The sequence below is a fragment of the Nesoenas mayeri genome (genome assembly GCF_963082525.1).
Source record: "Nesoenas mayeri genome assembly, contig: SCAFFOLD_41, whole genome shotgun sequence".
Taxonomy (NCBI): Eukaryota; Metazoa; Chordata; class Aves; order Columbiformes; family Columbidae; genus Nesoenas; species Nesoenas mayeri.
The window spans coordinates 228,961-243,062 of NW_027659957.1; the positions used below are offsets into that span (position 1 = coordinate 228,961).

A 14,102-nucleotide genomic window follows, 5' to 3' on the forward strand; every position below is an offset into this window, starting at 1 on the left:
TAGTTAGAACGGATATTCTGTGAAGAAGTGAAGTGGTCTGAAAAAAATACACATTTCTTAAAAGCTAGTGCAGAATTGTGTATCTTCACATGAATCAACTCAAACGTCCCCCCCGTAAATAAAACCCAACTCCCCCCAGAAACAACATAGAAGAAACGAGCTAGCAGAGCTCCTGTGACAAAAGGAGGTCAGTATTTTTCCCTCAGTTTTTTCCTTATCTAAAGAAATCAAAGAGAATTTTAGATCGTATTTTTTCCGTCTAAATCAAGTGTTGGCATAGACTTTTGTGTTCAGATAATCAACATTGTCTGTAAAGAATTGTTTAACAAAAACAAGCAGAAACCAAAACCAGGTTCAGACCTGTAAGAAGCATAGAATAATTTCGTTTGTAAGAGACCATCTAGGGGGGTCATCTTGTTGAATTGCCTTCACAATGAGATCAGGTCACTGAATGCCTTGTCTACTGAAATTCTGAATATCTCCAAGGTTGGGGATTCCATGGGCTCCCCGGGAAGCTGGTGCTTAACCATTTGTGTCACAAAACATGCTAAAACAATACCTCACTAGTTAGCTTTGTTTTACCATGAGAAGCTTTTGTTCTCTTCATAGGTGTTGCAACCATCATTATTGTGGGTGATGAAGGAGCTTCTGGGGTGGTTGGGATAGCACATTCATCCCAGCATGTTCTGATTGGAGAACCTTCAGGAAATTATAATGGGACTGCTCTTATTAGGTGAGTACATCACTCATTTATCCAAAACAGCTCTGTTTCAAAAGCTATGAGGCTCCACATTTGGCAAGAATTAATTGAATGCTGCATTTCATTATCACTTCTAAAATCATAAGTATTTTTAAAATTAGATGCTTGTTTTTTAAGAAGGGCAGAACATACTACGTAGGTGTCTTTTCAGTATTGCTGAGGAGCTTTAGATATGTCTTCCAATTATTTACAACATAGATTCATTAAAGGAAAGAGGATTCTAATCAAAGGAAGAGGGGAAGGCAGTCAATTATATTTGAAGATTCTTTGTGCTTTTCAGGATTCAGTTCAGGATTGGTGCTTGAACTGAAATTCGGTACATTGTTACGATGATCAGCATAACCAAAACAGCACCGGGTCTTGGTTGAAACAAGATGCAATTCTTTCACTGCATTCAGTCAGCTGAAAACAAGATGAAGAAATCACAATGTTACCATACCTTCTAACAGAATTGGAGAAAAAGGATTACAACACTTTCCCTTAGTGAAACAGCAAATATAAGCAAGAAAACAGATTCTCATGCTGCCCTGAGAATCCCAACAGACAAAGGGATGCTTTGTGCAGCACCAGTTTAGAACATGTACTAGATCATGGTATAGACAATTTCTTGCCATGCTTCAGTTCACCGAGAATGTCATGAGTAGGATTAGCTTCTAGGTTTTTAGACAAGCAGCACACAGAACATTTCTCAAGTGATCTCATAGTACTATTCTCGTATCTTTCTGCCTTCAAAACCAAATTACCTCTGGGTGCTACCCGTAAGTCCCATTTCCCTTCTGTTTTGCATGTCTGTTTCCTGAAAAGCAGAAAGACAGCTCAGTTTTCAGCTGCCAACTTTGGGCTGTATGCACAAAGAAACTATAAAGTGCTCTGGGTAAAAATACAGCTCAAGATGCCTCCCAACACGGGGAAGTAAATCAGAACTACAGACACGTTATTGCTCTGAAGAGGTTATGGTCAAGATCTTAATAGTGACTTAATAGATTAAAATTCAAGCTTCACAGTACTGGTAAAATTTCTTCCGTGCACAACAATATCTATGCTTTATATCTCTGGATTTGGTATCAAATATTAAAGGTAGAAGATTAAATCTGTGTTTGCATTCTGCTGCCTGACACGTGGCCCAGGGATTTTTGGTGAAATCATAATATATTGGAATATAACACCCCCTCATCACACAGAATTTATTGAGACGTCGGGGACCTTGACAGTGCGAGACAGGCAGTGTGCAGCAGTGGTTCTGATACAGGTACAAGAGATTTTACACCAGTAGCTCTTTCAGGTTCTTCCTTTTATCTAGCCAGCATCTTGATTAGAAATTAGTTATACCTATCTACCTGGAAATGGTTAATTGGTTCTTCTCCCTAGGCTGTCGATGATAACCGTCCTGAGGAGAAGCATTACTATACATTTGAATTAACTGGGATCAGTGATGGAGGACTCATAAATGAATCTAGCAGCACAGCAAATATTACCATGGCCGCCAGTGATTTTCCATACGGAGAGTTTACATTTTCACGAGAAATATTGCTGACAACAGAAGAAGAAAAATGGGTATATGGTTAAAATTACTTCTTACGTAAAATATCGATAGATATCAATATTGTCGGTAGATTTATACTTAACTTTAGGGAAAAAAAAAAAAAAAGGCAGAGATTTATTCTACATTTATCATAACACAGTCCATCTGAGGCTTTTGGTGTTTTTAATACTCTGAGAAAGATGCCTGTCTGTTAAATTGTGTGTATTCTGCACTTAGTAGAGCAAATTGTTACCTGGCAGAACCGTTGAGAAGGTGCCTATAGAACAGTCTCAGAATGGTAACAGAAAAGCAAAGCCATTTTTTAAAGTAAATGTCCTCTCTCCCTCAGGTTAACATCACTGTTTTGCGTTCAAGGGGATCCTATGGCAAAGTGCGTCTTTGCTTCCAGAGAATAAATGGGACTGCAGAGGAGGGAGTTGATTTCACCCCCACAGTAAGGGAACTGTTATTTGAACCACATGAGGAGAGTAGAATGATTTTGGTTGAAATTCATGATGACGACTTTCCTGAAGGTCCTGAAGACTTTTCAGTGATGATTACCAAAGTGGAACTCCAAGGAAGGTCAAGATAAAATTAATTATAAGATAAAATTAATTAAAAGCAGGAGATCAAACTGTATTTGGAATCTGATCTACCTGCATAAAGGCACCGCTGGATTTCAGGTGTTTTACTGTAAAATTTCATATGGCAGCTATAATAGTAATAATAATACAAATTGGATGTATGGCAATCCAAATTCTTTCAACATTAATTTTAAGATTTTGCTGGTTCAGATTTATTAAAGTTGAAAGTCCATCCATTACATAGAAGTTGTCAAATCACATGAAACTCAAAGAAGAAGATAAAATGTGAAAGAAAAAGCGAAAGACCCACATTTCTGTGAAAAAACTGCCAGTTTTGCAGATATAGTTTGAAAAAGTGTGACCAAAAATCTTCAGTGGTAACTGTCAGAAAATAAAAGTATTTGTGGTAATTGAAAATTTTCATACATACATTACAATACTTTTGCAAGATTTTTTTTTAATGTAATATTCCTTTTTATGTTCTTGCAAGTGGATTTGATTTCACCGTAAAGGAAAATGATTTACAGATAGATCAACCCCCAGTAATAGGAAATATCACCACGGTACGAGTCACTATAGCAAAAAGTGATAATGCAGAAGGCATCATAGAATTTGATCCACAGTATATTCTTCTACAGGGTAAGTTTACCAGAGGTTTTCACTATGGTTTAGAGGATAAGCCTGTGGCTCTCTCACAAATTTTGAAATAAAATAACTTTTTTTTCCCAATTTTTCTTGAAGTGCAAGAGGATGCTGGATTAATTATGATTCCTGTTGTGAGAAAGCGTGGAACGTATGGCGATGTAACAGCCGATTTCCTTTCTCGAAGTATTTCTGCACTTCCGAACGTTGATTACATCATCCATAATGATTCTGTCATTTTTTATCATGGCCAGAACCAGACTTTTATCTATATCTCTATCACAGATGATGAAGAAAGGTAATTATTTTTTTCAGATATTTATTCACTAATCTACTTCTGAGAAAAAGTTTTTTAGCACGTGCAGTATGCCTATCAGCAGAGTTTGAACTGAAAAGCAAATTTCTGCAGCCCTGAAATATTTAAAGGGAGGGAAAAGAAGCTATTATTGGAGTTTAATAGTGCCTGTTAAATTTTATGCAAACAACTACATTATTTTTACCTAGATTATCAGAAATTTTGGGTGTTAATAGTACTGCTGTGAATAATAAAATATTTTGCTGATTTTTTTTTTTTTTTAATTTAGCACTTGTGGAAAATAAAACAATATTTTTATTTCAGATATCACCATTCTCTGCAAATGGGGGGTATCTTCTGCTGTATGCTTACAGAGATGACTTCTGTATATCTTTAAACAGATCCAGCTGGACGCATGGTTGAATGATAAATCATAATTTTAATTTTTTGTTCTTGTGTGTCTCAGAAGGTCTTTTTTTCTGTTTTTTTTTCCATGCAGCGAATTTGCAGAGCAATTTGAAATCCAGCTGACGGGAGCCACTGGTGGAGCAGCCCTTGGGCTCCATCTACTGAGCCAGGTCACCATTGCCAAAAGCGACTCCCCCCAGGGCATCATCCGATTTCTCAGCTAAAGTCGAATTACTCTTCCCAACCCCGATACACCGACAACAGTGTCGCTGGTGCTGGAAAGGACAGGAAAATTGTTTGGGGAGACACAGGTGGGCCCTGGTTCTCAAAAACTGAATGTTTTCCAGTGACAAGGCCAAAAATCTTCGTTTTTTGCCGTCAGGGGCTTCCTTGTGACTGATTTCTAATGGGATAGTTGCAGCTTTTCATTAAGTGTGAATTCTGTATAGTTGCAGAAGAACAGAAAATATTGTTACTTTTTTGATCTTCTCTTTGTCCTCCTGCTTTTCTCCTTTTATTATGGTCTGGTGTACTTTATTTTGAACTATCTCCCAATCCCATTGAAAATATAGTTAATTTCATGCACCACCGCTAATTTAATTGAACTCAGTTGAATTACTTCCTGAAGCTGGTCAATTTATTTTTATTTTCAGTAAATTGTTTACTATGAGGCCTCTAGACTTTTTTTTAGTCTCTACGTATCACTGCCAAAGTGAAAGTATAAATATGAACCAAGCAGGCTTCCACAATCTGGGCAAATGATTGGAAAATTGGCATTAAAGGCCATGAGCTACTGCTCTCCTCATGTGAAAATTGCCGTGGTCTTCTTTGACTTTTCCTAGAAGTCATTGAAGAAAACTGAAAAACAATTAAGTACCAAAATAATAATTTTAAGATGCTGAATAGGACCCCTTCAAAAACAATCTAATTTGTGGGAAATTTTGAAAATATTCTAGCTTTTAATCAGCCTGAGGAAGTGTGAATCGTGATTTGAGGCATTATAAACTTCTATTGCAGAAAATATTTGTCGTTTTCAGTCTTGATATCACACTTGCCAGGGAATGTTTCTGATCAGGATACTTATTTGGTGAGCTTTTCAAAACAACTTGTGAAAGGAAGAGAAAAGTAAACTGGCCTGTGCATTTCCTGTTACGTGCTACAGAAACCTCAGTTTATTTTCTTTTCTGTAACTAATATCTAGAATTTAATAAAATGGCATTGTGGCTAACTAGCACTTCAGAATTTCTATTTTGAATGTTTATTTTTCTCCAAAGGATTCTATATTTTCCCACATATAATCAATTATTAATATGTTGTGTTCTGTAAAAAGGGCACATATTTAAATGTAGCTTGTTAGCAGATGCAAGAATTTTTATGTCACTTGTGTTACTCTGTCACTTCCCCCGACCTGGGAGGCAGTTATAATATGTCACTACTGTAAATCTGAAACTGGTATCTTCCACAGATTAATTGGGACATCTTGGGACCCAATTCAGAAGAGGTTTTATCTCCTCTGAATAGTGACATTGGTGACCCTGTGAACGGATCATTCTATTTTGGAGAAGGGGAAGGAGGGCTGAGAACTATTAATCTACAAATCCATCCTCGTGAAGAAGTTGAAGTTCAGGAGAACTTCATTATTAGGCTGAGCCTTATGAAAGGTGAAGCAGAACTAGATCCTAAGGCAAACAGCATTACACTAATAGTAAGTCATTATTGCTTTTCTTTCTCTTGAGATCTCTGTTATTGGTATTCATCCTGCAAAGCTTTAAAGGGTAATCATAATGATTGAATAGCTTGTCATTTGCCTCTTTTTTTTTTGCCTCCCCTACTACATGGGTTTGATGGTGTGGTCAATGGGGCAGAGTCCAGTTGAGGCCTGTATCTAGTGCAGTCCCTCAAGAGTCAGTACTGGGGCCTGTATTATTCAATATATCCATCAATGACTTGGATGAGGGAAAAGAGTGACTGTCAGCAAGTTTGCTGATGACACCAAGCTGAGAGGAGTGGCTGACACTGGTAGCTGTGCTGCCATTGAGAGACCTGGACAGGCTGGAGAGTTGGGCAGGGAGAAATTTAATGAAATAGAACAAGGGCAAGTGTAGAGTCTTGTGTCTGGGCAGGAACAACCCCAGGTTCCAGTATAAGTTGGGAAATGACCTATTAGAGAGCAGACTCTCTCAGACTCTCTTCTAAATACTGATGTACTCCTGAGTCTTCTTAAGAGGAGAAAACTCAATAGGAAGAACTAATTGATACATTCCCTATAGCATCTAGCAATGAAAATCTCAATGTTTCAAACAAGAATACTATTCACTTTACATTTCTGATTGTTTAATTTTTTTTTTATTCAATTACTTCCTTAAAGATACAGAAGTTTGGTGATCCCAACGGAATGGTACAGTTTGCTCCTGAATCGTTAACTGAGAAAAACTTCACAGAACCCTCTGCAGTGGAATGGCCACAAAGTATTACACTGTTTGTCAGACGAATCCAGGGCACCATGGGAAACATAACGATATTCTCACTCTCTTCCTAATCAACATTATAATCTGAAATAATCCTCTGTATCAATGCATGGAGGAAGATCTTATTCTATGCCTTTCAATTGCGTATTTCTCAAATTTTGAAATGTCACCTTTTAGACTGAGTTTAGCAAGGGCTCAGCTCTAGTAGTTGTGGTTTGTAGAGTCAGATTCAGTCTCCTCTGGTCAGTGAAAAAAACAGAAAACCAGCACTGGAGTGCTTGTCTTGCTTTCTCTCTCCCTCTGCTCCTGTGCTTTTGATGGGAGGAGAGACCAGACTTTCATAGTGAGCTTTCTTTGAGATCCTCACAATTTACTCTTTTTCAGCCATATGTAAAGGTAAGAATCAGACATTTTAGAATCATCACCTACATTGTCTTTACCTAAAGTTGTTTACAAGTCAGCATTTTCACAAGTACTCGTTTATTAAAAAAAAAATAAAATAAAATAAAAACATCTAATGTGTTTAATGAGAACTCTTCACACCTTTCTGTTGTGAGGAATTCTGGAAACTGGAAAAACAGCAAGGATATCTTGGTGTAAAAATAGAAATAATTTCAAGCAATTGTTCAGAGATTCTGTATAGTTTTATGTAGGTGTCCAGAAGATATACAAAGGTAATCTTTGCATTCACAGTACTGCTGGAAGAACAACACACCACTTTGTAAGATAGTCTATGTGCTTCTTTCTATGCATACTTAAACAAATTTGTATTTTACCCATTTAAACCCAACCTATTCCGTATGCAATCTATACTGAACCATGAATGTGAAAGTTTCCGACTCTGTGGGTGATATTGCCTTCATTTTGTGCATTTTCTAAATAAATTTCAGGTTTACTGGGAAATACGTAGTGAATCTGACATCACGGGTGACTTTCTTAGGACAGAGGGATCTGTTGTCATTGCTGACCAGGAGAGCACAGCTGAGATAATCATCTACCTGTTACCTGACGATGTTCCAGGACTGGTTGAGAACTATGTGGTGCAGCTGATTTCAGTAGAAGGTGGAGCAGATTTAGACCAAGAGAAAAGGATTTCGGAAATCAAGGTGTTTGCAAATGATGACCCCTATGGAGTGTTCGCCCTGTACTCTGACCAGCAGTCAGTACTCGTAGAGAGGAACCTGGATCGTCGGTATGTTCAGATCAATGTAACTCGGCATGCTGGGGCATTTGGAGAAGCAATTGTGGAGTACCATATCACATCTCATTGTGAAGAAGCACTAATTGAGCCTGAGAATGAGGTGGGATACCTCACAATAAAAGACGGTGCCAGCTTTGGAGTGAAAAGAGTGCCAATAAGCAACCAGGTCTGTATTATCCTTTTAAGTCACGTGGTATCTATTGTTTCCATTTGTGTTCATCACAATACAAATGTGCTGGAATAAGATACTAAACTCTCAATACTGTCTACTGTCAAGAAGCAGAAAAGAGAGTTTTGGTATAATGAATTTCCTATTTATGGACTAGAAGTGGGTTCAAATATCACATTTTCAGGTAATAACTGCAAAATAACTCTATGCACGTGTTCAAATATCCAGTGTTGCCTTCCATCATTGCTTTGTGTTACTATCAGTTCAATATTTTGTTATTTTATGTATTCAAATATTCTTTCAATTTCTCTTTTGCATTGTAAATAGTGATGTGTAGGTGCTGACTCACGAAGCAGCAGATAAATTTACCTGCATTTCCCAGTGTTCCCTGGTTGTTTACTATTATTATTATTACAGTCTTCCATCCACGCTTACATCCTTTTACATTTGTCTTGCATCTTATTAACCCTAAGAGTTAAAATCAAGCTGAGACCCACTATGTTAGTTACAATTCATTAAAATGGCAATACTTGCTCTATAAACTCATCTTTCAATTAACTGCTGGTAAATTACAATCACAATATTGCTGTTTTAACTGTGTTTCTTTATAGAAAGATAATCAACAAAACGCTTGACTTGAAAACACTGCTTTTTCATGCAAACAACAAAATCTGCTGATTTTTCTGCCACTTAACTCTTTGAACTGGTGGTTATTGTGTTTTCAGTGGAATTACATTTCCACCATTTTAATTGCATTCTTCCTCTCAAAGGCATTTATTTCATTGGGCTTGAATTTTACCCTGGAACTGACTAACGTAAGCCTGGTTGGGACAAGTGCCAAGGATGTGCCTAAAATATTAGGAAAAGCGAAGTCAGCCATTCTGCTTGTTCCTGAGGAATCTGCCAATTCACAGGTCGGTAGACTGACTGCAGTGTAATTTTCTACCGCAGAAGGAAGGTATGCTTCATTACAAAAGGCAGCCGCTATAAGAATTCAGTTTGCTCCTTAAAGTTTTCGTCATTGCAACCAATTCAATGACCGACAAGACTATTCCAGTTATTACTTGTACTGTATATTGTCTTTTCTCTGATACAAATTCATATAGAGATGTGTAAATGCAGTTTGAAGAGGTCTCTTCATCTATAAAATGTAAATAGCATAAATCTTATGATTTACTTATACTTTTGTTTACATGAAGTGGAAGTTCTGAGACTTAGAGGAAAATAGCTAGTTCTGGACGATGTTATTCCTTTAAGTACAGCAGCCCCAAAGTAGATAAGAGTATGCATGCAGTATCATGTGCAAAAAGAAGTGGAGGTCATGCTGCGTTTTAGTGCAGTTGACAGTACCTTTGACTAATCACTGAGTGGGGAATTTTCCATTTGTCTGCTTTGTATGAGACAGAAAAAATATAATATACCTGTTCCAATATGGCATATGTGCTACAGTTCCCTTTTTATGTGGCAAGCAAAGACAACAGCATGCTGAGTTTTTGTCTCTTAAATTTTATTGAAGTCTTTATGTAATGATTTTAATTCTCTTGACACACTGTTTTGTCTTTCAATTTGGAATTGAACTTAATTCAAATGGTCTTTCTGTAAACATTGTTCACTACCATACATCCACTTATCATTTTAGAATGTGTGAATTATCTTTTCATTCCCATTTTTTTGGTCAAAGAAAGAAAAGCACATCATACTATCAAGAATGTTTTTGTGAACAATGTAATGTGACAACAACTTACTTTCACTGGATAGACAAATAATACTTTATTTTAGACCTGTGTGTATCTGTATGGTACCACAGCCATTGCATGTGAGCATTAAGGGCAGGTTGGTTTGTTTTCCTTTTGAATGACAGACACAAAATGCTATAGTTAGTGTTTTCAGTACCAAAATGTCATTCATACTGGTTCCTTTTTTTCCCTGATATCTAATTCTCAGAAGTCTAAGATTTAGAAATGTTGAAGAGTTGTGAAGAAAGCATTTTTATATATATATATATATATACACAAACATATATAGACATGTACATACATATATTTATATGCATGTGTAACTACTGTTAAGATGCCTACCTTACAAAATATAGTACTCTTTCATATATTTTATTGTCCACTTTTATTCCATTTTCTATAACAAAATCCACTATGTTTCCACAGGTTGGCTTTGAATCTGTGATTTTACGACTTACAGACATTATAGCAGGGACAGGCCAGGCTGTCATCACCAGAAAAGGAGTTTATGGCTCTGTCATCGTGAGCTGGATCTCAGGATACCCAGCAGACCTGATCACTGACTTTGCTCAGTCAGGCAATATTACTCCTCTGTTTGGTGAGTAACAGTCTGAGGAAACAGCTACGAAAGTTGCATAAGTGATGATACCACCTTTTAGTTATATATACCTCTGTATGCTCTCTCTATTAATAAAGCGTCATTAGATTGAAATGGTATGGTCTAATTTTTAGCTATAAGGGATGTGTTCATTTTATAAGCAAAACAACCCTTCAACTTCATAGATACATGTCTGGGAGGCAGGCACGATGCTGTGACCATGAAGGACAGCTTCATATAGGAAAGACCCTTATCCAGTTTTCTTCTTCCTAAATGGAGTGGAATTGTGATTAAAGTCTGTACTTTAGCGCATTCCCAAATAAAAAGAGGATTCCTATTGGATTATTTTGACTTTTGCTCTCTCTCACTCTCTCTTTCCTTCAGGTACTGTTGCATTTTCCTCTGGTGAGCAAAGTAAAGTGATTTCATTTCAGGCCACTCCAAGCCTAAATAAATGGGAGTCATTTGCCATCACTTTAACAGCAGCGCACAGCAATGTGTCTGGTGGGGCTCGCCTGAGGTAAGGATGCTACTTGTATTTTTGAGTCGCACCAATGCCATAAGAATTATGACCTGTGTACAGATACAAAACTTATACCAATCCCTGTTGTTATTATTACAGGCAGCTAGTAACTTGTAGTCCATTCTTTGATAAATTTGTATAGCTTGTCTCAGGTGAGAACAAAGTGATCTAGATCTGACCTGTTCAGAACTGAGGCTTTTATCCAACTCCAGTCTATTTCATAGGTGCCTAGAATAACGGAGACAGTCAAGAAAATGAAGATCAACAGTTTTAGCCGGGAAGCTGAAGACTGAAAGCAACTCTTAACAGTTTTCATTGGTGTCCCTAAAAATCCATATTTAGAAGGTCTTACATAACAAATTATTTATAATAAGAAAAATAAAACAAGAAATGTTCTGAAAATACCTAATTTATATAAACCTCCTTTTTATTTTTTAAAAAACCAAAACCATTACATTTAATGTAGTTTTCCATCTCAGATAAGTTATCTATTCTTCAAGCTATTTTATTTTCATTCATCCTTAGCCATTGATAGCTAGAAGTGGTATAAAAAGAATGGACATGGAGTAACACCACGTATGGAGAAAGGTTTTGGCTTCGCCATGTTACAATTACAGTGGCAAATCTGAAGGAAGTCAGGAGTGAAATGGATGGATAAATCCTGAGATTGAGCCCTTCTCCTGGGCTTGTCTGTCCTGTGGACTGGTGTCCTCAGAGCCCCTATTTACCCTGTGAATCAAATACATTAAGTATGTGAGAATGACCTTTCCTAGAAAACTAAAGATGACATCCCATGGAGGGTAAAGGTGACTTTGAAGAGCTTTTGGCTCTCTTAGTGGTGGAAATGGTCTAGTTTTTTGACCAAAATCACTGTAATTTTAGTGCCATTTGATAGCCTCTAGCACTGAATAATAGGTCAGTTCTGCAGACAGGTATGACACAAGATTTAACAAAGAGTTTTGCCTCTATGCTTATTTTCTAATAAGAAAGGGATCTATTTAATATGAATGAAGTAGAGCTTAAGTTTATATTGATCACAGGGCTCAGATCTGGAAAAAAAATTCCTGTGAGGGGGCAGTTAGTATTTCAAAGCCCCACTGTAAGTTTTAAAATAACTTCCTCTCATTCTCTAGCTTCCTGGCTCTAACTGTAGATCTGTTAGGATCTGTCTGTCCCTCAGTTTTCCTTTGAAATGGGAAGTTTGTTCTATAGATACAACTGGTATTACTCGGGGTGGCTGTATTGTAATGTATCTTCTTTCATTGTGTCCACAACAGAAAAACATCATACTTTCCTTTGCTTCTCCATTTTCTCAGGAAGATTTTATTTTATTTAAACTTTACTCTGTATCCTGTGCTGATTTGGGTGCATTGCATCTGAGGAGGGCTGTTCGATCCTATTATTACAAAATCATTTTTCAGGCAATCATGTTACATCTTGCTTTGGTATGGTTGCTATTTCTTCCCTCTGCTATTAGACATTTGTTTAATCCGCTTTCTTACAGCCATCATTGATTGTTCACTGGAAATTATTCTGCTTTAATATTTTACTTTTCTTCACGCTTCGTATTTCCTCTGTCAACTTTGGTGTCTTTTCTGTTTCAGATCGGGTTTTAAAACAGCTGAAATTGAGCCAATGGGGATCTTCCAGTTTGCTCTTAACTCAAGGTCTGTTTCAGTTGAAGAAGATGTTTGGGCAGTCACACTACATGTCCAAAGATTGTTTGGTTTTCAAAGTAATCTCACTAAATTGACATATCAGACCATTCCAGGAAGTGCCAAACCACTAGAGGACTTTGTACCCATCTACAATGGAGAGCTTATGTTTTTACATTTTCAGACAAATGCTGTGATAGAAATATCAATAATTGATGACTCTGTCTCTGAAATTGAGGAATATTTTTTTGTAAATTTGACTTGTGTGGAAATTTTGGATGTTCAACCTGTGAACCTTGCCTGGAGTCCACGTCTGAATCCAGCTTTCAGTGTTGCAACAGTTAATATCCTCGCTAATGATATTCTTCATGGAATACTAAGTTTGGGGCCAGAGTTTATTTATGTTGAAGAAGATGCCAACAACAGTACCCCCAACACAGCGATACTTCATATCAGAAGGACCAAGGGTTTTACTGGTGATGTTGAAGTAACCATTAAAACCTTTGGGGGAGTGAGTGCACAAAGTGGAGCAGATTCATATCCTTTTGGAAACGTTTATGGAAGATCCAACTTCACTTGGGCAATGGAAGGGGAAGATTTTGAGGAACAGTCAGTCTCTTTGACTTTACTGGATGGACAAAGAGAAAGCAGGGTGTCCATAAAGATTTTTGACGATGATGAGCCTGAAGGACAGGAATTGTTTTATGTTTTCCTCTCAAATCCTGAATATGGAGCTCAGATTGTAGAAGGAAAGGATGAATATGGATTTGCTGCTTTTGCAACAGTAATTATTGCAGGTAATATTATTTCCCTGGGAAAATTAATAACAGTAAATGACTATGTTTTCATAGCAATTTTCATGTAAAGATTGGCAATCTATTTGACGATAAGCAGGGTATTCTATTGTGAAATCTTGAGTTTTCCAGAGCAGAGGAAGCATCTAATGTACAAAGCTACTACGCGTCCCTTAGCAACGCAGCTCAAAATACATTTAGAGATTATGCTTCTCTCTGTTCTTGCCCTGTTTTACTCTTTAAGGGAAAAGACTAATCTTGAGTAGTTTTTATGTAGATCCAGTAGCATTGCAGGCATTTTAGATTTTTACTTTTGCCATTTTGTCACTTTTCCATACAATGGGGTTTGTGCAAAGTATCAGTCTCTATATTGACATTCAGCATGCACTGGTAAGTAAAGCCATTGCTACCTGTAAAGGAGAAATCCTTTAGTAACAAGATTTAATGGGGCACTGTGAAGACATTAGCTTCCCCTCATTAAATGTGGATTTTTTTTCCATACACTGCTGTTTTGCCAAAGATGTTTACATTCCCATGAGAACAGTGAAGTATTGTGCAGCTCCATACTTGCACACACTGAATTAAAGATGCCGAAGAAAAGCTGATGTGACAATTTGGAAAAATTAATGGGTTCAACAAGAGTATGAGTGGGACAAATAAGAAAGCTGTCCTTGGAAGCCCATCTTCATCCCGTACCCTACTATATCTGCTTTCAAAAATACTTATTCTACTGGTTAAAATAAAATT

The 14,102-nt window shown here is 37.1% G+C and overlaps 1 protein-coding gene across 1 annotated transcript in view; it reads left to right on the forward strand.

Moving 5' to 3' along the window:
- Window positions 1-14,102, forward strand: part of LOC308052607 (adhesion G-protein coupled receptor V1-like) — a gene marked incomplete at its 5' end in the record, with an annotated part of 36,705 nt that overhangs the window by 2,287 nt on the left and 20,316 nt on the right. The window contains 15 exon segments of the mRNA XM_080364668.1: window positions 610-733; window positions 1,871-2,009; window positions 2,129-2,314; window positions 2,632-2,864; window positions 3,357-3,505; window positions 3,608-3,806; window positions 4,303-4,432; window positions 4,436-4,522; window positions 5,677-5,916; window positions 6,580-6,729; window positions 7,570-8,046; window positions 8,820-8,963; window positions 10,212-10,383; window positions 10,768-10,903; window positions 12,511-13,358. Coding sequence (XP_080220794.1) covers window positions 610-733; window positions 1,871-2,009; window positions 2,129-2,314; window positions 2,632-2,864; window positions 3,357-3,505; window positions 3,608-3,806; window positions 4,303-4,432; window positions 4,436-4,522; window positions 5,677-5,916; window positions 6,580-6,729; window positions 7,570-8,046; window positions 8,820-8,963; window positions 10,212-10,383; window positions 10,768-10,903; window positions 12,511-13,358 — 3,414 coding nt within the window.